General features: G+C 52.2%; 1 protein-coding gene and 1 pseudogene across 13 annotated transcripts in view; one reads left to right on the forward strand and one right to left on the reverse strand.

Moving 5' to 3' along the window:
• Window positions 1-24,883, reverse strand: part of KDM2B (lysine demethylase 2B) — a 133,314-nt gene that overhangs the window by 87,420 nt on the left and 21,011 nt on the right. For 7 of the 13 annotated variants that reach the window (XR_004353130.1, XR_004353129.1, XM_032654197.1 and 4 more), the window contains 4 exons: window positions 17,794-17,972; window positions 17,439-17,545; window positions 6,842-6,935; window positions 5,642-5,795 (listed from right to left, as the gene is read on the reverse strand). Coding sequence is in view for 11 of the 13 variants with exons in the window: in XM_032654197.1 (XP_032510088.1) it covers window positions 5,642-5,795; window positions 6,842-6,935; window positions 17,439-17,545; window positions 17,794-17,972 (534 nt within the window). In the remaining 2 variants the exon portion in view is untranslated. Of the gene's footprint in view, window positions 1-5,641; window positions 5,796-6,841; window positions 6,936-8,329; window positions 9,417-9,676; window positions 9,849-10,356; window positions 10,907-17,438; window positions 17,546-17,719; window positions 17,740-17,793; window positions 17,973-24,883 lie in introns of those variants that run through there. The other 6 variants (XM_032654204.1, XM_032654202.1, XM_032654207.1 and 3 more) reach the window with 6 other exon arrangements.
• LOC116739014 lies at window positions 18,483-23,327 on the forward strand (annotated as a pseudogene).

Genomic DNA, 24,883 nt, shown 5'->3' on the forward strand with positions numbered 1-24,883 from the left:
TCCCCGCCCACGCTGAGCGGGAGCAGTTCCAGCCTCTTTCCTCGGTGAGCCGAACACGCCAGCCCTGAGTCACGGGCAGCCACGGGTGGCCACGGCTGCCGGCAGCCGGGCTGCCACCTGGGAAGAGAGCTCGGAGGCTGCGAGGCCACTGCTGGCATCTGTGTCAACACTCTGGGCGGCGGGCCCTCCCCTGCTGGGGACAATCGGTGGGACAGAGCTGGTGGCGCTCAGGGGAGGGCAGGGGCAACCCGCCAGCCAGGAGCACAGGAGCGAAGGCTTTATGTAACCTGCTTCTGCGGCTACCCGCCCACAGCTCTGGCTGCCGCTCTGCCCGCCAGGTGTGCCCTTGCGGGGCTACCTGGGCTCCTTCCCCACCACCTCCCTGCCCCCCGCCCCACCCCGTGCAGCAGTGCGGCTGCGCCTCTAAAGTCCCAGTTTCCCGGTTTCCGGGACTTCCCTGGCGATCCAGTGGTTAAGACTCCGTGCCTCCACTGCAGGCGGCACAAGTTCTATCCCTGATCCAGGAACCAAGATCCTGCAGGCCCCGCGGCGAGGCCAAATAAAAACAAAAAAAACAAGTCCCGTTTTCCACATCTGCTTCAGCCTCTCCGCCTCAGCTGTGTACCAGCTGATATTCTCAACTGTACATTTTTTTTTGTTTCCACCAAGCGGAGCCACACTGTCTATTACTATTGTTGTTACCACCATCAGCATTATTCAAGCAACATTTCCTAAGACTGGGACCTAGGACAGCCTGGTTTCAAGCACATGCTCATGGTAGGGTGAAGCCTGAATGGGACAAAGGTTCCTGGGTCCCTTTCCTCTGCTCCTCGCATGCCCACCTAATGCCTATGAAAGCCCACGTCCGGGGGCCCGGGTTGGAGACTGTCCCCAGTGCTGACTCACCACGTGGCCTGGGGCACCTGCCTGTCCCCTCTCCTGGCTTCCAAGTGCCCGTGTGAAATGAAGAAGACCACTGCTTCCCTTGTAAGAACTCAAACCGTGTAAGCAACTGCCGCTGATATTCGTGGTAGTCCCGTCCATCACGAGGGCTTTGGAAAGAACGGCACCCTCGTGAATCTGCATTCATCAGCCCCGGACTCTCCCTTCTGGAAACGCAGACTCACTTGACTTACATCTATTCCCCTGATGTGAGAGGTGCTGTTGCAAGGAGAGGGGCAGGGAATCTGTACTGACATTCCAGGGGTTCTAGAAGCTTCTCTCCACTCTCCTCTCCTCCCCAGGCCGGTGCCTCGTAGGTAGGTCAGGCAGCCTGGCCTGGATTAGAGTCACTGCCCAGCCCCTGCCCCCAGCCCTCCTCACATCTGCTCCATTACTTAAACACTTGCTTCTAGGACTTCCCTAGTGGTGCAGTGGTTAAGACTCAGCGCTTCCACCGCAGGGGGCGCTGGTTCCATTCCTGGTCGGGGAACTAAGATCCCACATGCAGTGCAGTGCGGCCAAAAAATTTTTTAAATTAAAAAAAAGTAAAAAGATTTTTTTAAAAAAAAGTTTTTTAAATAAACAATTGCCTCCGGAAGAACCAGGGAGTGGAAATAAAGCATTCAGAAGCCCCATCTGAATCCACCCTCCCGATACTCATTCATTGCATCCCAGGAAGCACGAGAGAGCAAGTTTTCCCAGACTGGTGACTGAACCGAGGATGCTGGCATCTGCCTCCTGCTTCCAGGCCAGAGTCTCCAACAACATGAAGGCGACAACAGAGGCTATCAGGCCACGCGACAAGGGACAGATCCAGCCACGAAAGGAAATCAGGCAACCCACAAAACCAACTGACGGGTATTCTCTGGGACATGAAGGGCCGAGAAGGCCGCGGGGGCACATGGTGTCTGACCCACAGCCCAAACGCTCAGGGTTCGGAATGAAAAGGCCCCTGACCCACATTTGTGTGGCTGCTGCAGGGATAAACCCAAAGGTCCCAGAACTCAGGGGTGCCTCACAGAGGCCCACGGCCCTCAGGAGCATCCACGAACTCCCTGTGCTGGCCCAGGCCTGGGGCTGGGCACTGTGGCTGCCAGGATGAAGCCAGGATGGCCTCTCCTCTCTGGGACCTCATAGCTGGTACCAGGGGCCCAAACTGCCAGGCCACCGGCTGCATCAGACCCAGGGACATGTACAGTTTGACCCACCTGTGTTATCAAAATGGGGAAATTTCGGGCTTCCCTGGTGGCACAGTGGTTAAGAATCTGCCTGCCAATGCAGGGGACACGGGTTCGAGCCCTGGTCCAGGAAGATCCCACATGCCGCGGGGCAACTAAGCCTGTGCACCACAACTACTGAGCCAGCGAGCCACAACTACTGAGCCCATGTGTTGCAACTACTAAACCCCATGTGCCTAGAGCCCATGCTCTGCAACAAGAGAAGCCACCGCAATGAGAAGCCCGTGCACCGCAACAAACTGTAGCCCCTGCTCGCCGCAACTAGAGAAAGCCTGCGCACAGCAACAAAGACCCAATGTGGCCAAAAACAAAACAATAAATAAATTTTTTTTAAAAATGGGGAAATTTCACAAGGCTATCTGAAGTGCTTTCCTCTCCAGAAAAATGAGAAGCTGGGCCCACCAGGCCCTCCAGCCCTAACTGGCTGGAGCCGAGCAGCAATTCCCCAGTTTCTCAGAGCACCTCCACCTCAGCCTGCTTCACTGCCAGCCCGTCTCTGCTCTGTACCCATTTCACAGATAGATCATCTCAGGTCCAAGAGATCAGGTCCTATTTATACTGTTAAATAGCTAGGAGTTGCTGTTTCTCAGACTTGCCCAAGGCCTGAAGAACCACCACCTCTGAAGCATAGCTAGCACCCAACCCCTTCACCCTCAGACAAAAGAAGAAAAAGATAAACCAAGTCTCACAAAGATACTGTGACACTTCAAATCTTCCTAACCCAATGGCATCCACGAGCTTTCACAGAGCTGATGGGGAAGCTTGAGGCCAGTGTGAGATAGGGCACATCTAAGGTCACACTGTGGAGGTGAAAACCCAGATCAGAGGTGGGAAATGCCAGAATTAGATTCTCCACTTTCCACACCCAAAAGCTCATGTGCAGTGGCGGGATTCCCCAAGGCTCTCTCCCCAAAGCCACATCCAGCTACCACAAATCTCAGATGTGTGTCTGGTTCAGAGGGTGTGAGGACCCAAGATGCTCAGCTAGTTCAGTGACTCCAAAACTCTGGTCCTTTATTTTTCACTGGTTGACAACAAAATAAGAAAAATGAAGATGGCATAGATTCTCATAAACTCAAACCCATCAAATTTCAAGTAGTGACTGTCCTTTATTCTAGAATTATGTACTCCCATCTTTTTTAGTGTCAGAATAGTCCTCCTTTCATGAAACATCAGCAAAAGTAGCTGACAGGTTGTTTTTTTAAATTAGTGCCCATATTTAGCAAAACTACAAGATAATAACGTTGATATCAGTTCCCACCTTTTTTTTTTTTAACTTCATGAAATCAATGTCTGGGAACCACATGTACACCCTGCCCTTGAGAAGGTGACAAATTCCAACTGTCCCTTTTTTGCTTCCCAAAATCCAGGAAAAAAATCCTGGTGTCTCACTCAAGACTGTTAGGGCCAAAAGTCTTTTCTGAATTCTAAATAGACTCCTACCAGTTGCAGTTCAAATCCACGTCCTCTCTTCCTGCCTTCAACACACAGTCACACCCCTGCTGGGGCTTAGATGCTGCTTCTTGAGACCTTTTCCAGCTTGCTTAAGGCACCAAAATTAACACCCTTCCCATCCCAGATCGGGGGAAAGCAATGGGCCACCTCTCGGTTCTGAAAAAGGCCCTGTGAGAAAAACGCCTGTCCTCTCAGGGAGGCTAAGGAGGCCTGCACTCAGGGGACAGAGTTGGGAGGGAGCCTGAGGATCCCAGAGTTCAGCCTCACCCTGCCCCCACTGTAGAGATGGGACAGTTGAGGCCCAGAGAGGGGAAGAGATCAGCCCAAAGTCAAAAAGACGGCAGCAAGGCCAAGCGCACGCCAGCCTCCCTTTGAATCTACCAGGGCCAATCTTCCCACACCTGCAGTGGCCTTGAACACGCTGCAGGATACCACCTCCTTCCAGGCTGTGCTCCCTAAATGCTGTCCACCAACTACAATTCCCTCCTGTCCCAAGCAGCGGTCCCTCCCCTCCCGGAGTCAAACAGCTCCAAGGATGCACCTGGAGCCCTGACAACAAAGTAACCCCCACTAAACCCCGCCACCTCCAAATCCCAAACTTCCCTAATAGTGAAATCTCTGCCCAACTTTCTAGAAGAGCCCGCGTGTGCAGGTCCCATCCCCATGGTGGGAACTGCTACCACAACCGCTCCCCCTTCAGTTGACACTGACTTGATGTCCAGACCCAAGGCCAACTCCAGTCCAACTTAAGTGTGACCAGTTTCTCCATCCAATGGATCTTAGTGGCCTCAAAGGAGGCCTTGGACCCTAAGATCCAAGCTTCCACTCAGTGGCAATTTCCCTGCAGGCTCCTTGGCATATGGCCTCTACTTGTGTACCTCCAGTGACGGGGAACTCAGTGCCTAGCAGAGCAACTCATTCCAATACCACTTGGCTATACCCTGTCTTCCAAGATATGATCCTTCAACTGGCCAATGGCCATTACCATACACCTTCACTTCCTGGGTAAAACAACCCAATTCCTCCTTCAAATTCACCTCACCTGATGTGGTATCCAGACTCTTCTCTCTCTCGAGGTTGACTTACCCATGAGGGTAAGTCATTACAACCCACGAGGAACACAGTCTCCTACATGTGGCCTGACCCTCTCACTCTATACAGTGGGACTGTCACCTCCCTCATGCTGGGTAAAACACTTGCACTAAAATGCAGCCTAAGATTCCCAGGTCATCTGCCACATCCACTAGTGACTCAGCCTGTAACTGGCCAAAAGCCCTCAGCCCATCTCCCAGGAGCTGTAGACAAATAGGTCTCGGTTCACTCAGTCCTCACTACCACCCTGGGAAGTCTTCCATTTTACAGATGAGAGCATTGAGGCACTGAGATTAAGTCATTTCCAGGAAGTCAGGCTTGTAAGCAGCAGAGCAGGAATTTGAATTAGGGCGGGGCTTTCTGGCCCCAAGGCCCATGCTCTTAATTATTGCCCTCTGCTATAGTTGTAGTTAATTTTTTTTTTTTAAAGGGGCGAGTCCAAGTACAGAAACTGACCTTGATCCCAATTACATTTCGTCTTGTTCTGCAGGAAGGAAGCTGCCACTCTGGGCGCATTCCCCTCTACCCCTTCCCCTGGGCCAACTCCCCCTTCTCCCCTCCCCAGCCATCAGGATAAAGTTGCCCCTCCCCTCCCCACAGGACCACCCTCATCCTCACCCTCAGAAATCTCAGCAGGACATCTTGGAGGAAGGCATTCAAACTTCCCCTGAGGGAGGGCTCTCAGGAGGCTTTCTCCCCAAGAGAGAATTCTAGCCCACAGGCAGGAAAAAACAGGTAAGATGTGAGAGGCTATTTTTCCCTGCAGCCTGAGGCCTGCTTCTCTCCTTCTCTCAGGGACTGCCAAGGGCAAGGAGGCCCAGAGAAACCCCATCACTTGGCCTAAACACCTGGCTGAGGCCACCCCGCCAACAGGAGGCTGCTAAGAGCCCAGTGGCAGCCTCGTGGGAACCTACCGGAAGGGATGAAAAATGTGTAGCCCTGTTTCAGCTCAATTCTTTGGCATCGCTCCACACGGTCTCCCAGGAAGATGTCGCTCTGTTTGCCTGACAGCACCCACTCCTCGTACAGTGCCAAATTGTGCAAGGTTGGAGGAATCAGCCAAAAGATCTTAGAAGGAAAAGGAAGCAATCAGTTAAAGATCCAGGCCAAAGTCTCTGATTTCTTCCAGGCTCTGCCACAACCCAGAAGACAGCCCCACCTGCCTGGGAGCAGGGAGGATGGGGGAGGACACATCCCCGGAGACCCTTCCAGGCCCAGGCCCAAAGGGTCTCTGGGGTGGCAGGGAAGGCTGTATCGCCCTTCTGGGACACCCCTTGCCCGCCTTTAGAGAATCTCGGTTCCAGCTGAAATACCAGGGTGGGAAGACTTCCTGGACTGAGTGGAACATTCTTTCTCCTGAGCCGTGGGCTTGTCAGGGAGGTGGGGGAAGCAAAAGAAGGGGAATTTCCTAAGTTGTAGGATAAAATGGCCCAATAAATAAAACCAGCTTGTGCTGGCTCTGGAGAAGGAGGAAAAACATCTGGAACCAAGAGGGATGACTTCCTACCCGGAATTTCTTCCAACACATTCGGTTAAGACAAATGCACACGCAGACCCAGAGGAGCAGGGCAGCACACACGTATTCTCAAGGAGCACCCACCTCCTTGCAGGGACCCCTATGTCCCCACGTGGACATGCACACAGGAGCAGACACAGCAGGAGCACCCTGAACACGTGCCTCACGTCCTTTCTCTGGGTGATGTCTGTCCCTCATGTAAACTGTTCTTGCAGGCAACTAGACAAAATTTTAAGTTAAAAGGTCCCAGTGCTGGAGCTGAAATTACAGCTGGGGGAAATGAAATGCTGGAGGTTCTTGGGAGCCACATCTGGAGTTCTAATCTGGCCCAAGATGCGTAGGACACTGGACTGGGCAAGCAGGTGTGAAAGGGTGACCAGATGTGATGCAAAAGAGTTGACCTTGACCTTTCCCTCCAGAAGAATAAAAGAGGGTGAGGAGTTGACCTTGATCTTTCCCTCCAGAAGAAGACAGAGGGTGAGAAAGTCCTCACAGGGTGGGGTCTGGCTGGAGGCGGGGGCAGAAGCAGAAAGGTGAGCGAGCCCCTCCATGCACAAACAGCCAGGCGTGTACAGAGATCTGAAGAGACTCAACTCACCTTCCCACCCCGGAAAACATGGTACCAAACGGAAGTGCCTCCAAAGTCGATGTGGAAGTCAGTGAAACAACCTTTCACGCTCATCAGACAGTACCTGCAGCACAGAGGCGGGGAAGCAGAAAAACAATTCAATGCCTGAATCACAGGAGGCGAGCAAACAGCTTCAGAGATGCCTGACCTGCTGCCCTTTTATAAACGCTGACACTGGGGAATTTTCTTTTTTTTTAAGACCCAAATCTAATCGGAGTTCCCCATGGGGGGAAGCCCCTGTGATCAGGTGGCGAATCTCAAGCATTGGCTACCTGCCCCCAAGGCTGGGAGAGGCATGTTTGTTTTCAGGTTCCCGCGAGAGAGCTGGCAACCCACAGGCCACTTGGTTCCTTCCTCGAAGACGGTTTTTACTCTTGCCCCACCCCTGCCTCCTACCCAAGCAAGAGGCTTCATTTCTGCTCCTTCCAGCTCCTATACCTGCAGTTCTCCCAAGCTGCCAGGCCCCTCTGCAGCAACTGGGCCCTCTGGAATTCAGCTGTAAACCACCTGCATAGCTTGCCAATTACTAGTCCCCATTCATCTCCTCACTCATTCAACAATCATGTACTGAGAGCCAACCAGTGGTCCAGCCCAGAGCTAGGCATGGCACTTAGAGAAAAGCATAAGACCCCTGCCATTGAGGATGAAACACTCTTAAGGGAGCGCGACCCGGGGAAAGTTAAATGGCAAGGCAAACTGCAAATGACTGCAAAGTAAGCAATGCAGCTGGAAGTACAAGGGTACCAGCCATAAAAGACCACAGTGTATAATTCCACGTATGAAATGTCCAGAGTAGGCAGACCTACAGAGACAGAGAGCAGGTTAGTGGTGGCCAGAGGCTGGGGGTGTTGGGAGGAAATGAGGAGTGACTGCTAATGGGTACAGGTCTTCATTGTGGGGTGACAAAAATGTACCAAAATTGATGGTGGTCGCACAACTCTGTAAACATACTAAAAACATTGAACTGTACACTTTAAGTGGATGAATGGTACGTGAACTGTACCTCAATAAAGCTGCTAAAAAAAAAAAGTAAAGCAATCAAGACCCTCGGGGTGGGGGGGGTGGAGTGGCAGAGAGGGAGGGAAGGAGTCAGAGAGGGAGAGCCCGGCCCTGAGCGGCTTGGACAGAGGGAGGGCATTTGGGAGAAGAAACCTGCCAGCAGCCCCCCTTCTAAGCTCTAGCAACTGCCAGACAACCCACCCTTCCTTACAAGAACTCACCCGTCCCCTCCCTCCTCCCTCCTCCCTCTACTTGCTGCCCTCCTAGGGGTGCGCAGAGCTTAGGAGGAGAGGGGACAGACAGGCTTCCAGGTCCCGGCCTGGCAGACGGCAGTGCCAGGGCCCCCTCCCTCTCACCCACCCCTTCCCCCAAAAGCCACAAGAGCACGGCTGGGGCAGTCCCCCACGGCTCATGCTCCCACACCTTCGCACCTCCGGAGGCCCGCATACACACGCTTACCCCACTGACCGCTTTTCCCCGCTGCACTTTGCTTTTCCATGGTTTGGGAAGAGGAGAGGAATGGGGCGGGGTCGGGCAGGGAGGAGCCAGCAGCCTGAGAGGAGATAATGGTGGGGGCCAGGGGGGACGTGGGCTGAGCTGGTTAGGAGGCTGAAGGGTTCCAGGCGCCCCCTCCCTCTGGTTGCCTTTTGCACCTCACATTCAGGTGGACCCGGGGCTCGGCAGTATGCACGCGGCGTGCCCCGCGTCCCTCCTCCGGATAGGCTGGAAGGAGCCTTAACCATGTGTCTGCAGGAGGCTGACAAATCAGAAGGCCTTCCTGCACATCAGAGCCCCGCTGCCTAGCAACCCCATCGGAGGGGTGTAGTTGACAGCACAGGACGCAGCCCTGTCACGAAGACAGGCGCGGGCTGTGCTGCTGGCGCTGGGGTTGTTAAAGTCCCAGCTCCGGCTCCGGCTCCGGCTCCGCCTCCACACCCTGCTGCCTCCTCCCGGCCCACCCAAGCCAGGTCCCCACTCTGAAGGCCTGGGTGATTCTCTTCTCTCCAAGGAACTGGAGGGGTAGGGGGCCTGCTAAAAAGCCCCAGTCCACCCCACCCCCATGGACCACGCCGGCCTCTTCTCTCCAAGTACCACTTCAAAATATTAGTCCTCATTTTCCTAAAACCACTCTTCCTCTCGGTTTTCTTCTTCTCTTTCTTTAATCTAACCTTGGTTTCCACCTCCTCCAGGCCTGAGCAGAACACAGTCTGGGGAAAACAATTTAAGTGTTTGTGGGGTGGAGAAAGGCGAGGTGCTTCCTTCGGTCTGCAGCTGGATACCCACCCAGGGGCCCAAAGCAGAAAGGAGAGGAGCTTGGCTCTTGGGCTCTTGGGCTCCAGTACCCAAGTCTCCCCGGCCAAACAGGTCGTCCACCTTCAACCTGCCAATCTCCTGCCGCAGTTCCAGCCTCCCCAGCACACGCGGAAACGCAATCCCTGCGAGCTGCGGCTGCTGCGTACAAGGGAAAGTTCTCCAAGTTGAGCCTGCGTCTGCTCTCCCCTCCCAGTCACCCTCCAGCACTCTCCGAGGCCCCTCGGAGCTTGGGGGCGCCACTTCCAGCCCCGCCTCTCCATGAAAGGCCCCTCCTCCCATGTCCCTCATTTCCTGTCTGCCAGGCCTGGACCGCCCCTCCTGCCGGGCAAGTGCACGCTTTAGGGTGGCCAGGGGAGCTGGGACGGGGCGGCTTTTGTCCCGGGCCCCTGCAGCCGTCACCCCGCCTGCCTCCTCGCCTGCCCCGCACTCATTCCGCGTTTCCCCCCTCACTCCTGCTTCTCGCTCGCTCTGGCGTGACGCCTTTGCACTGACCTCTAACAGCTTCCTCTTCCAAAGCACACCGCAGTCACATGGGCACCCCGGCTCGGTGCCACGGCCGCTAAGCTCTCGCCGCGGCCGGCCAGCCGGCCTGGTTTCCGCCTCGGCCGCCCCCTGCCCGGAAAGCCGCGCCCCTCGACACCCCCACTCACGGCGCAGGCGGCATCTGTGTAGGACACCCTCCAAGTTGGCGCCTGAGAACCCCGCACCCGCGACCTAAGCTTTTGGGGGCTTCCCACCTCCCAAGGCCGGGGCTGGCTGGGGAGGAGCGTGGTAGGAGGGGGCGCTGCACCTGCAGCACCAACTTTGGGGCGCTGCCTCGGGTCTGGGGAGGCGGGGCAGCCCCACCCCGCCCTTTTCCCTCCAACTTAGCGAAACTCCCCCGGCAGCCCAGGCGGCGTCCCCTCGGGCAAAGGTCTCGCGGGGGGGACCTGGAAAGCTGGCACCGGGTGACGGGGCTGGAGGCGCCGAGCGCGCGTGCACACACGCTACACACTTACACGCAGCCCCGGGAGACACAAAGAGCGGCTCCGTGATGCCGGCCGTGCAGCCCGCGGGAGGGAGGCGACCCACACCCCGCCCCGGTGCGCCCCGAAGGAGTGAGGGGCTCCCGGGCAGCCCCGGGCCCGCGGGGCGCAGCGCAGGAACGCCCGCCCGGCCCCGCCCGCGGTTACCCTCGACTGCAGCGCGGCTCCCGGGCGTCCCCTTTGGCGGCTGAGGCTCGACACTCGTCCGGCCCCGGCGACCAGAGCCGAGCCCCCTCCACGGTGCTGCCAGGCCCCTGTCGAGGACCGCGGAGACCTCGCTTGCTTCGTTCTTTTCTCGGGGAGCCGGGCGCAACCTGCGCTCATCCCCGCGCAGAAACTGAACACCCGCGCGGCACGGCGGCTGCCAGGGAGGCAGAGGGAGGCCGCGGCGGCGACAGGGAAGCGCGCCCGACCAGCGCCATGGGGACGCCGCCGCCCACGGCCGCCCCCTCGCCCGGGCTGGGTGGGGGCACGAGGGTAGCTCTCCCCACCTCCGTTCTACTGGCAGGCGCTCGGGGACTCCCGCACGCCCGTTTTCAGGGAGGGTGGCCGCCGTCCTGCTGCTGAAGGCGACGACCCAGCAAAACCACCTTCCTGAAACGCACCCCTCGGGGCAAAGCTATAGAAAGGACCAGTGCCAGGGGGTGGAGGGCTTGTCTGATCCCGGGTATGGCAGCCCAGAGATCAGGGATGCGGGTCTGGCCCTAAAACAGACTAGCTGTGACCTTGGACAACCACTTCCCCTCTCTCAGCAGCTTCCTCGCCCTGGGGGCAGGGAGGTGACCTGACGTTCATCTGCAACCTAAGATGCTCTTTCCTGCGCCTGCCCCTACCTGCCCCCTTAGGAGCTGTGTAACCCCACATCATAGAACTATTGTGGGAATTCATTGAGATAAACACTTTGATTACTTAATCCAATCTTCACAACAGCCCTGTAAGGTCATTTGCAGGACTGTACCCATTTTACAGATGAGAAAGCAAGACAGGCTCAGAGGTGGTGACTCACCCTGATTACTACCCTCGTAGTGGGGTGCTTACCCAAGCAGCCTGTCTCAGAGTTTCTCAGCGCTTCTCCCCAGGTGTCCCTGGTAAATCCCAAGATCTCAAGAAGCCGAGCGTGCAGGTTACAGCCAAACCTCAACCACTAACTGAAGAAGTCAGTCCAGCTCAAGTCAGAAGTCCCCCCTCCAGGGCACGCTCATCAGGACCACAGCCCTCTTCCCATCCCACCCTTCCCCCATAAACCACAAGGGGGGCCAGGACATGGTGGTATGGTGTCTGCAGGGGCAGAAATCAAACTTCTCCATTCTTTGGCCAAATCCCATTCCCTGGGCTACCCAGCATTATTAATTAATAGGTTCCAATTATCAAGTGCTCATAATAATAGCTGCTTACATGCATGATACCGTTTTATCCTTAAAACAACCTAATAATCCCCATTTTAGGGAACTGAACATTAAGCCATTTAAAGGTGGTCAACGCCCTGGCCCAGGGTGTTGCTTCCTTGTGTCATTTACTGGATGGCTCACCCATTAGTACCTCCCTGATGGCCTGCTGTGAGGTTAAACTGTAAACTCCCTGGAACTGGTTAAATTTTTTACCTTATGTATGCTCTGCCTATTTAAAAGAAAAGATAGTAATGACAAAGACAATCCCCGACCTTGGATTTGAGCACCAGTCATTGAATTAAATGAACTCAGAGAGGAGAAGCCCCTGACAACGGGATCAGGCTGTCCACATGGGAGACATATTACTTTTCTCTTTTTTTTTTATTTTGTATTTTGGCTGCACCACGCAGCAGGCAGGATGGTTCCCCGACCAGGGATTGGTTCCCCGGGCCTCCGCAGTGAAAGTACCGAATCCTAACCACTAGACCACCAGGGAACTCCCCCATATGACTTTTTAAGTCACAGATGCCCAGATCCTTGTGAGCAGGGACCACACCAGATTCATCTGTGTAAGTGCAGTACCAAGCAACAGCCCTATAATTATTCTAACCAGCTACGTGACACTGGACCAAATCCCTCCCCCCTCTGGATCTCAGCATCTCATTTGTTAAAACTAGTCAGGAACCTCTAAATGGTGGCCCTTACAGACCAAACCAGGCCCTAGATATGCTTGGTCTGGCCAGCACTCGTTTAAAAAAAAAATGTTTTTTAAAGGCTGCCTCTCCAGTTATCCAGAGCCACACCAGCCCCTACTGTCTTACACTCAGCTGCTCTATCCATTACTGCATTGAACCACTATGATTTCCAGCTTCCTTGTCTGTTAAATGGGGATAGTAACCTGCTTCCAGTATCATTGAGATCTGGGTGCTGAGTGTCTAACACAGCACCTGGGGCCATACATGGCACCACAGGAAAGGCTGGCTCTCTTTGTTCTTCTTTTTGAGGTAGAAGGGAAAAGCCAGGAATCCAGAGACCAGGGTCTGGGGCGTGGCCCACATGTGACATCAGCAGCCTCTCTAGGTCAGTTTCTCTATGTGATACATTACACGGGGGACGATCATTTATGATGCCAGCAAATGCGGTTGATGAGAGTGAGCCGGTAAATATCGGCTGTAGAGATGCCCTATGCAAATGCGAGGGAAGGTAGATTAAAAAGCAGAGGATGCCAGGATTCCAATGGCAGCTGCAGACCCTGTGTGTCTACAGGAGGCCACGTAGACAAACATCTTATCCCAACCACATTTCACATCCACTGCAGGCTCCACCTTCCCCACATCATGGAGGGAGGCAGGGCAGGGATGACAGGATCACCGCTTTGTAGAGGGAAAAACTGAGTCTCTAAGAGGAGACAAAAGCTTTGCCATAGCTCAGGGAGTGACAGAGGCAGCCCCGAAACTTGGTCATCCCAGTGCCTGTCTTCATCCTGTTTCAGGCTCACACACCCCAGAAAGCACATGGGAAGAAAATGCAGTCAATTTTCAATTTTGGGGGGCCAAATGTAGGCTTTACATGGGATCCCCTTTTGGCTGGGCTTTTGAGCTCTGTCAGTCCACTGTATATCTCTAATACACCAGCAAACCTCATTTCTGCAAGCCCAGTGGGCTACAGGAGCAGGTGAGAACAGAAAAGACTCACTAATTTCTTTCTGGAATGTGTTAAAATACCCAACGGTCCTAAGTGAAAAAGGTGTGCCCATGTCATAGACCCAGGAGATTGCAGAGGATTTAAAACCTGTCCACAAAGTCTTTGAGAGCTCCCCACCCCTTCCAGAGACAGGGCCAAATTTCCCTCCCTTGAGTGCAGGCTAGACTTCATGACTTGCTTTTAACTACTATAATATGGCAGAAGTAAACAGTATGTGACTTCCAAAATTAGGTTATAAAAGGCACTGTGGCTTCCTCCTTGCTCTCTCCCAAACCATTTCTGGCGGAGGGCAGGAAGCTGCCATGTCATGAGGACACTCAAGCAGCCCTATGAAGAGGCCTACATAGTGAAGAACTGAGGCCCAGGCCTAAGTTTTGGGTTTTGTTTTGTTTTGTCGTGCTGCACAGCTTGTGAGATCTTAGTTTCCCGACCAGGGATTGAACCTGGGCCCTCGGCAGTGAAAGCACAGTCTTAACCACTGGACAGCCAGGGAACTCCCCAGGTCTAAGTTTTGACACAAGCTCATTCAGGACTCTGAGCCAGAATCACCCAGCTAAGCCACACCCAGATTCCTGCCCTACAGAAGCTGTGAGCTGATGCTGCTAAGACATAAATTTTTTTAAGTTGTGAAGTTTTAGGGTAATCTGTCATGCAGCGATAAACAACTAATACAGGGGTACTTCCAAGTCATTGTCACTGTTTGTACGATTATGGACTTTTCCAAGACAAATAATTCTGTACAGCCAAAACATTTCTGTGGGGCAGAAATTAGGGGCGGTGCGGGGGGGAGGCCGTGGCAGAAATGCATTGGCACAGCTGATATTCAGCCTACCCTGTCATCATCTTTTCCCTTTATCCTGCTTCTTCATGACACTTATCACCTCCTAAATTATATTATTCACTTGTTTGCTGGCCTGTCTCTTCTCCCAGCCAGAATACAAGCTCCATGAGAAGAGGGACTTTGTTTATTCACTGTATTCTACCAACTACTTAGAAGAGTGTCTTGCACAAAATACAAAGTAAATGCGGCAAGAGGTAACTAATACACTAGTATACTCTTTTTCTTTTTCTTTCTTTTTTTTGGCCACGCCATGAGGCTTGTGGGATCTCAGTTCCCCAACCAGGGATCGAACCTGGGCCACAGCAGTGAAAGCACCAAGCCCTAACCAATGGACAGCCCGGGAATTCCCACACTAGTATACTCTTTAGAAATCTTTGTCTCCCACAAATTTGCAACTACCCCTTCGACAACTGTCTCCACCCCTTGTCTTAAATAACTGAACCAAAACCCATTAAAATTCCTAACCCCCTCACCATGATCAAACGACATAAATCCTGGAACCAGGGAGAAGTCAGTCATGGGTTTGTAACCCTCCTCTCGCCCCCCCTGCAAACCCTCAGTTCAGGTGGCCCTTCAGCTGTCTCCACTCTCCAGGCACCTCCAGCATGGAGGCTCTGTGATTTCTAGAAAGTGTCGTTTTAATTAAATTCCAAAGAACCATTCTATGATCCCAGAGGACTTCATCATCATGGGATTTTTACCTTGCTTATTAACTGAAATCAGCATTCTTTTCAGCCGAACAAGTGGACTACTTCCAAGGTGACAATTTCCTTCCTAACAACGTTCAAATCCTATAACAAGTTCCCACGGCCACTGACAGGGTTTGTAAATCTATTTGCCACATAGTCCAACCAATATGTCCAAGACATGTGGTTCTGGGAAATTGTGTGTGAGCCTTTTTCTGGTAATTAGATAGAATTCTCAACGTATTAACAGAGCTTACTATTTAAAGGAATCTTTCAATAAAGTGTAGAATACTGAATATCTCAGAGAGGCAAAGTAGATATTAATTGAAATCTGTCACCCAAGGCTGTCTATTTTACTTTCCTAAATACATGCCCTGTTTGTCCTGTGCTCTCCTCTAACCCTCATCTAGATGATGCAGTGGTTCCTCATACCAGTCTGCCCCCACCTCCTTCAATCCACACGGCAGCTGCAGAATTTGCAGAATACAAATCTGAACACATACCCTCTCTGCTTAAAATCTCAGAGGCTTCCGACTGCTCTTAGGAGAAATTCAGACCCCTCACTATGACACTGTCAGGCCCTGTCAGCCTGACCCACCCCGCATCCTGCACCATTGACCTTCCCTTGATCTGCTCCAGCCCCACTGGCCTTTCTTTGGCAAGTCCTTCAGGCCCGTCCTGTCCCCAGCCCTCCCCACCATCCCAGGCTCTCTGCACACAGCCAGAAAAGCTCTTCCCAGGTCTCTTCACTTAAGTAACTCTTCTCCCCTTTAGACTGCAGCTCAGGGTGGCATGCCCTGCACTCCCTAACCCAGTGAATCCCCCGGTACATGCTCCCATAGCACCGAGGGTCTCTGCCTTGTGGCCTCATCACAGCTGCAAATTTCCATTTGTTTCTCTGACTGTTGGATTAACATCTGTCTCCTGAATAGACTGTAAGCTCCATGCAGGCAGGGAGCTCATCTGGTTTTCTCCCTGCTCTATTCCCGGTGCCCAACACAAATCAGATGTTCAGTTTATAGGCTGAATCAATCAATCACTCAATCAACGAGGGTCAGGATCTGTCTCTCACTAATCTGAATCTCACACTCTTTCCTCAAGCTCTGCCTCCGTGATTCCATCAAGGACCTTGGCACTTGCCTACTGCCATCCCTCCCCCACTCCCGTCCCATCTCCTCTGTCCTTTAAAGCCCAGGTCAATATCCCCTCCAAGATGATTTCCTGATGCCAGCAGCCCGAAAGGATTCCTTCTCTCCCCATTTGCCTTCTGGGAACCTGTTTCCCTCTGCCTAGGATGAGAGCTGCACCTTACCCTCACGTTAATGGCACGTTCTCCAGAAGGTAGGGGCTTTTAGTCCTGTTCATCTTTTACTTCCCTGTTCCAAGGGCTCCATAAATTTTGATGTGATCGGATCGGAACAAAACAGAATTGAAAACCCTCCTACCAACCCCTCCTTGAGCCCAATCTTTCCCTTTGAGGCAGCCCAGATCCAAGGGGTGTAAGGAGCTTCAGCTTTGAGGGTAGAAAAAAATGTCTGAGAGGTAATTAAAGAGAGAGAGAGTTTGAAAGCAAAACCTTGAGAAGCCCAGGGCCAGCGTGCTGGCCTCCCTTACAAAGCCTGGCACAGAATTTGCATTCAATATGCACTGAATGAAGGGCTGAGTGAATGAAAAGTTCACAGCCTTTAAGCTCCTGGGGTCACTCCTGGCAGTGGGGCTGAGCAGAGAGATGCTAATGGATTTGGAGTCACCAGAGCCAACTCTTCTAGGAAGCCCAAAGCAATAGTTCTGCCTGGGCCACCAGCATCTCCTTCTCATTTTGAAGATGGAAACACAGAGGGCCTGAGATGGTATGGGCCCCAAGGTGACTTTCTCATCCCAAGGGTCCGCCATGCAAGTCCTAGAACATGGAAGGTGCTCGTAGCTACCTCTGCCCATGTTAAATAATCAGTCTCAGGACTTGCTGGTCACACCACATGTAGTGATGTCCCTGCAATTAGATGTGGCCACCTTCCCAGCCCACCACCAACCTCCCGCTTAGAGGGCACCGTCTCTCTAAGGAATGTCTGGTGAGGAAGTGGCCCCTGGCTTTTTTCAGGAAAGGTTCTTTTCAATCAGAGGTCCCAGGTCTCAACAGCAGGAAGCAAAAAATACCAGATCCCTACCCAGCCCTTGTCAAAAGTAAAGGGTCTGTGGCGGACCCCTAAAAATCCACTCCCAGGACATGCTGTCACTTGGAGGGAGAAGACGAATGTTTGACAAGTACACACACACACACGCACGTACAAACACACACACGCACACACAGATGCACACAGAGATGATTCCCATTACTCTTCCTCCTCTTCAGATCACATCCCCCCAGGGAGAGCTGGCAGGGAGGCCAAAGAACTCTCTGGATGGAGAATCCAGACCGGAGCAGAATGCAGAGCCCCTGCATTCCAGGGAAGCAAGATGCCAACCTGCCCACACCAAGGACCCCCAGCCCTCACGTCCCAGCAAAGACCCCGCAGGGCCATGGCCTCAGCCCAGGCTCACTTCCAGCCCCCGCCCCCCACAAGGCTGAAAGCCACCCCCTCCCAGGTCCCGCCGCCAGCCAGGCAGTCTTACTTCTTCACTTTCGGGTACTTCATCTCTGCAATGGCATTCGTGGCTTCCGTCTGCTTCTCCTTCAAGTGCTGGGGCCACATGTTATCCACCCAGTCCACCAGGTCTACCTGAAATCCAGCCAGGCCACCGTCAGCGCTTCCTGGCTCGGAGTGCCCTTAAGCTGGACCCCATCACCACACCTCAACCCTCCTCCCGCTTCCAAACGCCTCCCGCCCTCCCCCTGGGCCAGCGGAAGGTGGCCTGGGAGGGGACCGCAGCCGGGTGGGGTGGGGGGCGTCTACCACGGTGGGACGCTTGACCAAGTGCTGGCCAGGGAGGGAACCCCAGCTGGGGGTGGGGGGGTGGGGGCGCCTACCACGGTGGGACGCTTGACCAAGTGCTCCAGCTTGGTGTGGCTGAACTCAAGGCTGATGACGTTGTATAGCTTGTCCCGCTGGGCCTCGGGCGTCTCATAGTACCGCACAAACTGGGACATGCTCATCTCCGTGCCTTTCTGGGTGTTCACGTCCATCACATCCACCAGCCGCCGGCTACCTGGGGGCAGAATCCACAGGCTGGTGGCTCCAGCCAGCTGGGGGTGCAGATCCTACTTGGGAGGCCCCGTAAAACAAAACCTGCCCCTGTCCTAGCATGCCCCATACACCTCACCCTATGCCCTGTCTGCTCAATTACCTGGTCCTATCAGTTTTCCTCACCAAGTCACTCTCCAATCTTAAAACGAATCCCTCCCCAGTCCATCTGCTTCCCTCCACCACAACCAACTTGCCCCAAAATGCTCAGTTACTGAGTTGCAGAGCTGGGATTTGAAGCCAATTCCATCTTATGCTAGAACCCAGGTTCTTAATTCTTAACCCCCGACCCCCACCTCTGCCCTATGCAATACTGAATCTTGATCACATGCTAAGGTTGAAAAATGATCCCCGCCTTCAGTGGCTGGCTCGTCGCCCCACAGATCCAGGGAAGCCTTGGAGAACCGCTTTGTTTTTGAGTCAGGAGTGCAAATCCACCAGGGGGCATCCCTGAACTTTGCTGGAAATTCTGGTCATGCTCTGGGCAGTGCTGGCTCCTTCCTTACCAGGGCACCTGGAACAGGTGGGCTCTGCTCAGCTGTTCTGGAAAGCCCACCTGTCAGAGAACCTGCTATGTTAGAGTGGGGGAGGGGAAGAGAACAGGCCCCCAAGGCTGTTTCTGACTGGCCTCCAGCCTTCCACCTCCCCTGCCTCTCCTCCTTCTGCCTCTCCTCCCTCACCTTGCTCAGGGTCCCATCTGCAAAACCCCCTGAGGAAGGGGATTTGCTGAGCAGGTAGGTGATGGGAATCACAGCCCTAGAGGCTGGTGCAAGTCGGCATTAAAGGCCTGGAGCTCAGCTGCTCCATCAGTACAATACAGTGGTTAGGCTAAGACTTTGGGGGTTTGAACCCCAGCTGGACCTGGGACCTCTTAGCGTCTCTCAGTTTCCCCATCTGTAACATGGGACAAAAATGGCAGCCAACCTATGGGGTTGTCCTGTGACTTAAATGAGATAATGTACATGAAACATTCTTGAGAAGTGCCTGCAAGTAGGAAGTGTCACCTAACTGGCCAATTTCATTTATAATTACAGGTGGAGAAAGTGACGTGGTGGGAAATCACAGCCAGTTAAATCTCTGCCAGCCAGTCCAAAAGGACTGACCACTTACCATCCTAAAACATAATCAGGATGGCTAATGGGGGGGATGGGGGGGGTTATGAGGGGCGACGAAAATGTTCTAAAATTGACTGTGGCAATGACTGCACAAACTCTGTGAACAAATGAAAAACCATTGAATTGTACACTTTAAATGGGTGAACTGTATGGTATGTGGATTATAACTCAGTAAAGCTGTCATTAAACAAAAACACTAGGCACTAAATGACCAACAAAGTTGGTTTGGTTTTTCTAAAAAATAGTTTTTTCTTTCAAAAGTCTCCTATCCACTTAAAACATACCTAATAAAAAATATAAATTATTCAGCCATGAAAAGGAGACGGCCCCCGACTTACCATGGTTCAACCTAGGTTTTCTGACTTTAAGATGGTGCAAAAACGATACACATGCAATGAACTGTACTTGGAATACTGAATTTCGATCTTGTCCTGGGCTAGTGATATGATCTTCTCTTGTGATGCTGGGCAGCTGCAGGGAGCCACAGCTCCCAGTCAACCACAATCACAAACAACCGAAACACTTACAGCCATTTTGTTTCTTCATTTTCAGTACAGTATTCAATACATTGCATGAGCTTTTCAACACTTTACTATAAAATAGGCTTTGTGTTAGATCATTTTGTCCAACTGTAGGCTAATGTAAGTGCACATTTAGGGTAGGCGAGGTGAGGCTATGAAGTTTGGTAGCTTAGGTGTATTACGTGCATTTTCAATTTACAATGGGTTTATTGGGATGTGATCCCAGCATAAGTCGAGGAAGATCTGTCGTAGCGATACATGTTACCACATGGATAAACCTCAAAAACATGATGCTAAGGGAAAGAAGCCAGACACAAATGGTCACATGCTGCATGATGTCATTCATATGAAATGTCCAGAATAGGCAAATCCACAGAGACAGAAAGTAAGTGAGTGGTTGCCAGGGGCTGGGAGTGAGGGAATGGGAGTGACTGCTAAGGGCTGTGAATCTCCTTTTGGGGTGTTGAAAATGTTTTAGAACCAGCAGACGGTATGGTTGCATAACACTGTGAATGTATTAAATGCCACTGAACTGTACATTTTAAAATGATTAATTTTGGGACTTCCTTGTTGGTCCAGTGGGTCAGACTCTGCGCTCCCAACGCAGGGGGCCCGGGTTTGATCAGGGAACTAGATCCTGCATGCCGCAACTAAGAGTCTGCATGCTGCAACTAAAAGATCCCACGTGCTGCAACCAAGAGTCTGCATGCCGCAACTGAAAGATCCCACATGACCACATCTAAAGATCCCGCATGCCGCAACGAAGATCCCACATGCTGCAACTAAGACCTGGCGCAGCCAAAATAAATAAATATTTTTTTTAAAAAAAGAAAACGGGAAAATGATTAATTTTATGTTATGTAAATTTCACCTCAATAAATTTTTTTTTAACGCAATTCTTCTCCTGAACAGAAGGATGTGGGTAGAAAAGGCCTGTTTTTTATTTTTTTGAGCACTAACAAGGTTTCCAGACCCCCTCTCCCCAACACAATCCCCAGGGCTCCCTGTGCACCCTCGCCCCACTCTGCTCCTAGCCAGGTGCAGGTCCCCAGTTGACCCACCTCGGCCTGCCCCATCCTCAGCCAAAAAGGGAAGTCAGGACTTGGAGTGGTTAGAGCCGTGAGGAGCAGCTGGGGCTGAGCGGGACAGGAGGGGAGAGGCCTGGGGATGGGAGAGGCCGAGGGGCTGTATCTGGAGCGCTTCTAAGAATAGCTTCCTCGGTGTGCAGGGAGTTCCATCCGGCTCCCCAGGTGTCCTGGAAGCCTCAGCTGGTGGGAGGAGTTGGAGTGGGAATAGAGGGAGGAGGAAGGGAAGTCGGTTCTTCTGGGTGCCTGGGCTCCATACACCTCCAGGGAAACGCAAGTGCACCAGTAACCCGATTCAACCCCACTGGGTTCCAGCCCACAGGTGAGGATGAGAAATGCAGGAACATTAGCACACTTCCTAGGGAAGCAGAACAATACGGATTGAAGTGACCATTGGCTTAGGAGTCTGACGAATCTGAGATAAAGGCCAGCTCTGAAGCGAACAGCAGTTGAGGAAAAGTTTCTCTCCATAAATATATTCCAGCCAATAAATGGCAAAGGAGGGACTTCCCTGGCGGTCCAGTGGTTAAGATTCCACGTTCCCAATACAGGGGCCCCAGGTTCGATCCCTAGTCAGGGAACTAGATCCTGCATGCGGCAACTAAGAGCCTGCATGCCGCAACTAAATATCCCACGTGCCGCAATTAAGACCCGGAGTAGCCAAATAAATAAATATTTTTTAAAAAAGATTACTCTGTGCTTCCACTGCAGGAAGCACAAGTTCAATCAGATCCCTGACTGGGGAACTAAGATTCCTGCATGCAGCGTGGCACGGTCCCCCCCAAAAAAATGGGGGTGGGCGGGGGGGAGGAATGACAGAATTAATTAGACCATCACCACTTTGCAGCCCCTGATAAAATAACGGAGATAGACATCAATGACTGCTAACAACAGAGACAGAGAGAGAGAGAGAGAACCTAACATGTGCCTCCTGATGGATCTATGAGGCAGTCAGAATAAAATGAATGAACTAATGAATGAATGAGTGAGAGAGACAGACTTTGAATCTGATCAAGCATCTATATCCAACTACCAATTTACAGAAACGACAGAGAATGGAAGAGCATGTTAAGCTACTCCAAGGCAAAATCCAGGCAATGAAAAATTCTACAGGTCAAACAATCCAATGGGAGATAGAGGGAGAGCCCAGAGATTATTAATAAGAGACTGAAAAAGCACCTCAATCAATCACAATGAAAGACCCTTATTTACATTCTGACTCATACAACTGTTAAAAAAAAAAAAAAGTAGGGGGATATCCCTGGAGGCAGAGTGGTTAAGAATCCGCCTGCCAATGCAGGGGACATGGGTTGGATCCCTGGTCCAGGAAGATCCCACATGCCGCAGAGCAACTAAGCCTGTGCGCCACAACTACTGAGCCTGCACTCTAGAGCCCACGAGCCACAACTACTGAAGCCTGCGCGCCTAGAGCCCGTGCTCCGCAACAAGAGAAGCCACCGCAGTGAGAAGCCCGCACACCGCAACCAAGAGTAGCCTCCACACACCGCAACTAGAAAAAGCCCACACGCAGCAATGAAGACCCAATGCAGCCATAAATAAATAAAGACCACTTTAAAAACAAAGTAGGGACTTCCCTGGTGGTCCAGTGAGTAAGCCTCCGCACTCCCAATGCAGGGGTCCCAGGCTGGATCCCTCGTTGGAGAACTAGACCGCATGCATGCAACTAAGAAGTCCGCATGCCACAACTAAAAACCTGGTGCAGCCTAAATAAATAAATAAATATTTTTTAAAAAGAAAGTAACATTTATGCTATATATGAAACAACTGGAAATTTGAACAATGGATATGGATATTTACTCATTTTAAGGAATTTTTTAAATTCCTTAGTTTTTAAGGTTCCTAGTTTTTAAAAGACTAGGTGTGAGAGTGCACTCCATGGTCCTGAGCATCCGTCTCTTGCTTCAACAATGTTTGGAAGGAAAAGACCCAGGGACGCCCCTTCCCCCAGCCTCCAACCACCCTCCAGCCATTTTTCCAGTGGTAACCTTCAGAACGAACCACTCAGGCATCAGGGGCCTCCAGGACCAGCCAACATCATTTTTTGCGCTTAGCTCCTTATTACCGATCAACTGTGAGCTCCCAGATGCGTCAGAAATATTCCACCGCAGTGGAGGCTGCCATCAGCCGCCTGGTAAACATGCATCTGAGGGCCTCCTACACCTACCTCTCTCTGGGCTTCTATTTCAACGGTGACGATGTGCCAGGGGGTGACTCTGGAGGGCGTGGGCCACTTTTTCCACGAATTGGCAAAGGAAAAGCACGAGGGCACCAAGCATCTCTTGAAAACGCAAAACCAGCGTGCAGAAGCCATCCCAAGATGAGTGGGGTAAAACCCAGGACGCTACAGAAGCCACCATTCTCATGGAGAACCTGAACCAGGCCCTTCTGGATTTGTATGCCCTGGGTTCTGGCCATGCAGCTCCCCACCTCTGTGACTCCCTGGAGCCACTCCTTAAGTGAGGAGGTGAAACTCATCAAGAAGATGGGTGACCACCTGACTGACCTCCGCAGGCTGGCTGGTCCCCAGGCTGGGCTGGGCCAGGATCTCTTTGAAACGTTCACCCTCAAGCAGGACTAGGAGGCTTTGAAGCAGCCTTTGAAGAGCCCCTCTGGTGTCAGGGCTTCTGCCTGAAGCCTCTCAATGCAGCCACTAGGCAGCTTTTTAACCACCTTGGAGTCCTCTCCCAAGCCTTGGACCAAATGGGAACAATGTAGCTTTTTGAGGGGAAAAAAAAAAAAAAAAGGCTAGGTATGATAACGCTATTGTGATTACGTTTTTAAAAACCCCTGCTCTTGTAAATCAACTATACTATATACATTTAGAACTATATACTGAAAACTTTTGGGATGAAATGGCATGATGTCTCAATATGCTTCAAATATTGCACAAAAAGAGGAAGTGGATGGGGGGACGGAAGGGGCAAGACCACAGATTCATGGGTATTGGGGCTGAATGATGGGTACACAGAAGTTCATTATACTTTGTCTATTCTTTTTTTTTTAGATTTTGTGATCTAATAGAATTTTTTTTCTCTTAGTTATCTACTTTATACATATGAGTGTATACATGTCAATCCCAATCTCCCAATTCATCCCACCACCACCACTCCACCCCGTCTGTCTACTCTTGTTACTTTTCAAAATTCTCTCCAATCAGAAGTATTTTTATAAATTCCAGCTGTTACTAGCTCTATGGCTTCAGGGACTCACTTACCCTTTCTAGACTTGGACGGTCTTTATTTGTAAAACAGGCCTTTCAATGTAAGACAGCCTAACACCATGTCTGGCACATGGTAGGGTCTGCAACACATTTACCCACCAGCTACTAAGCAGGTATGGAAAGATCCATGTGGCTCTGAATACAAAGAGAAGAGGGGGACTTCCCTGGTGGCGCAGTGGTTGAGAGTCCGCCTGCCGATGCAGGGGACACGGGTTCGTACCCCAGGCCGGGAAGATCCCACATGCCGCGGAGCGGCTGGTCCCGTGAGCCATGGCCGCTGGGCCTGCGTGTCCGGAGCCTGTGTTCCGCGGCGGGAGAGGCCACGGCAGTGAGAGGCCCACGTACCGCAAGAAAAAAAAAACAAAGTGAAGAGGGTCCCAATCAGACACAAAGTGAAAGGGAGCTCTTTCTCCCCCATATGTGGACTTCTCAGAGAGACCAATTTCAGCTCTGAAGCCACAGCCCCAACCAGGCTCCTTATGCTCACTTGAAGAGCCAGGCTGGAGGCACAGGTGCCTGGCTTGTTTCTCCATCAGTGATGGCTCACAGGAGACCCCAGTATGAGCAGTGGGAGCCTCAGGGGCCCTGGGACAGTGCCAAGAGCCCTGGACTGAGCCCTAGTCCCAGCAACCCTGACTGCCCCTGCTCTAGGCCTCAGCTGCCTCACATGAAAAGGCAGGAAGAAGTTGACCTTTATAATTTTTTTGTTGTTGCCGCAGATCTCTTCCTTCAAACAGAAGCTTTGATGAGAGCCAAATACATAAATAAAAACAAGCAGCTCAGGCTGAAGCGGGAAGGGGGTAGGCATTCAGAATTCAGAACTGGATTCCTGAGATTTCCCTTTGAAAACCACTGGGTTAGGTCATTTTTAGGTCCTCTTCCAGGGCCAACACACTGATTTTTAGCCTAGTTTT

This window comes from Phocoena sinus, chromosome 14 (assembly GCF_008692025.1).
Source record: "Phocoena sinus isolate mPhoSin1 chromosome 14, mPhoSin1.pri, whole genome shotgun sequence".
In the NCBI taxonomy this organism is placed as follows: domain Eukaryota; kingdom Metazoa; phylum Chordata; class Mammalia; order Artiodactyla; family Phocoenidae; genus Phocoena; species Phocoena sinus.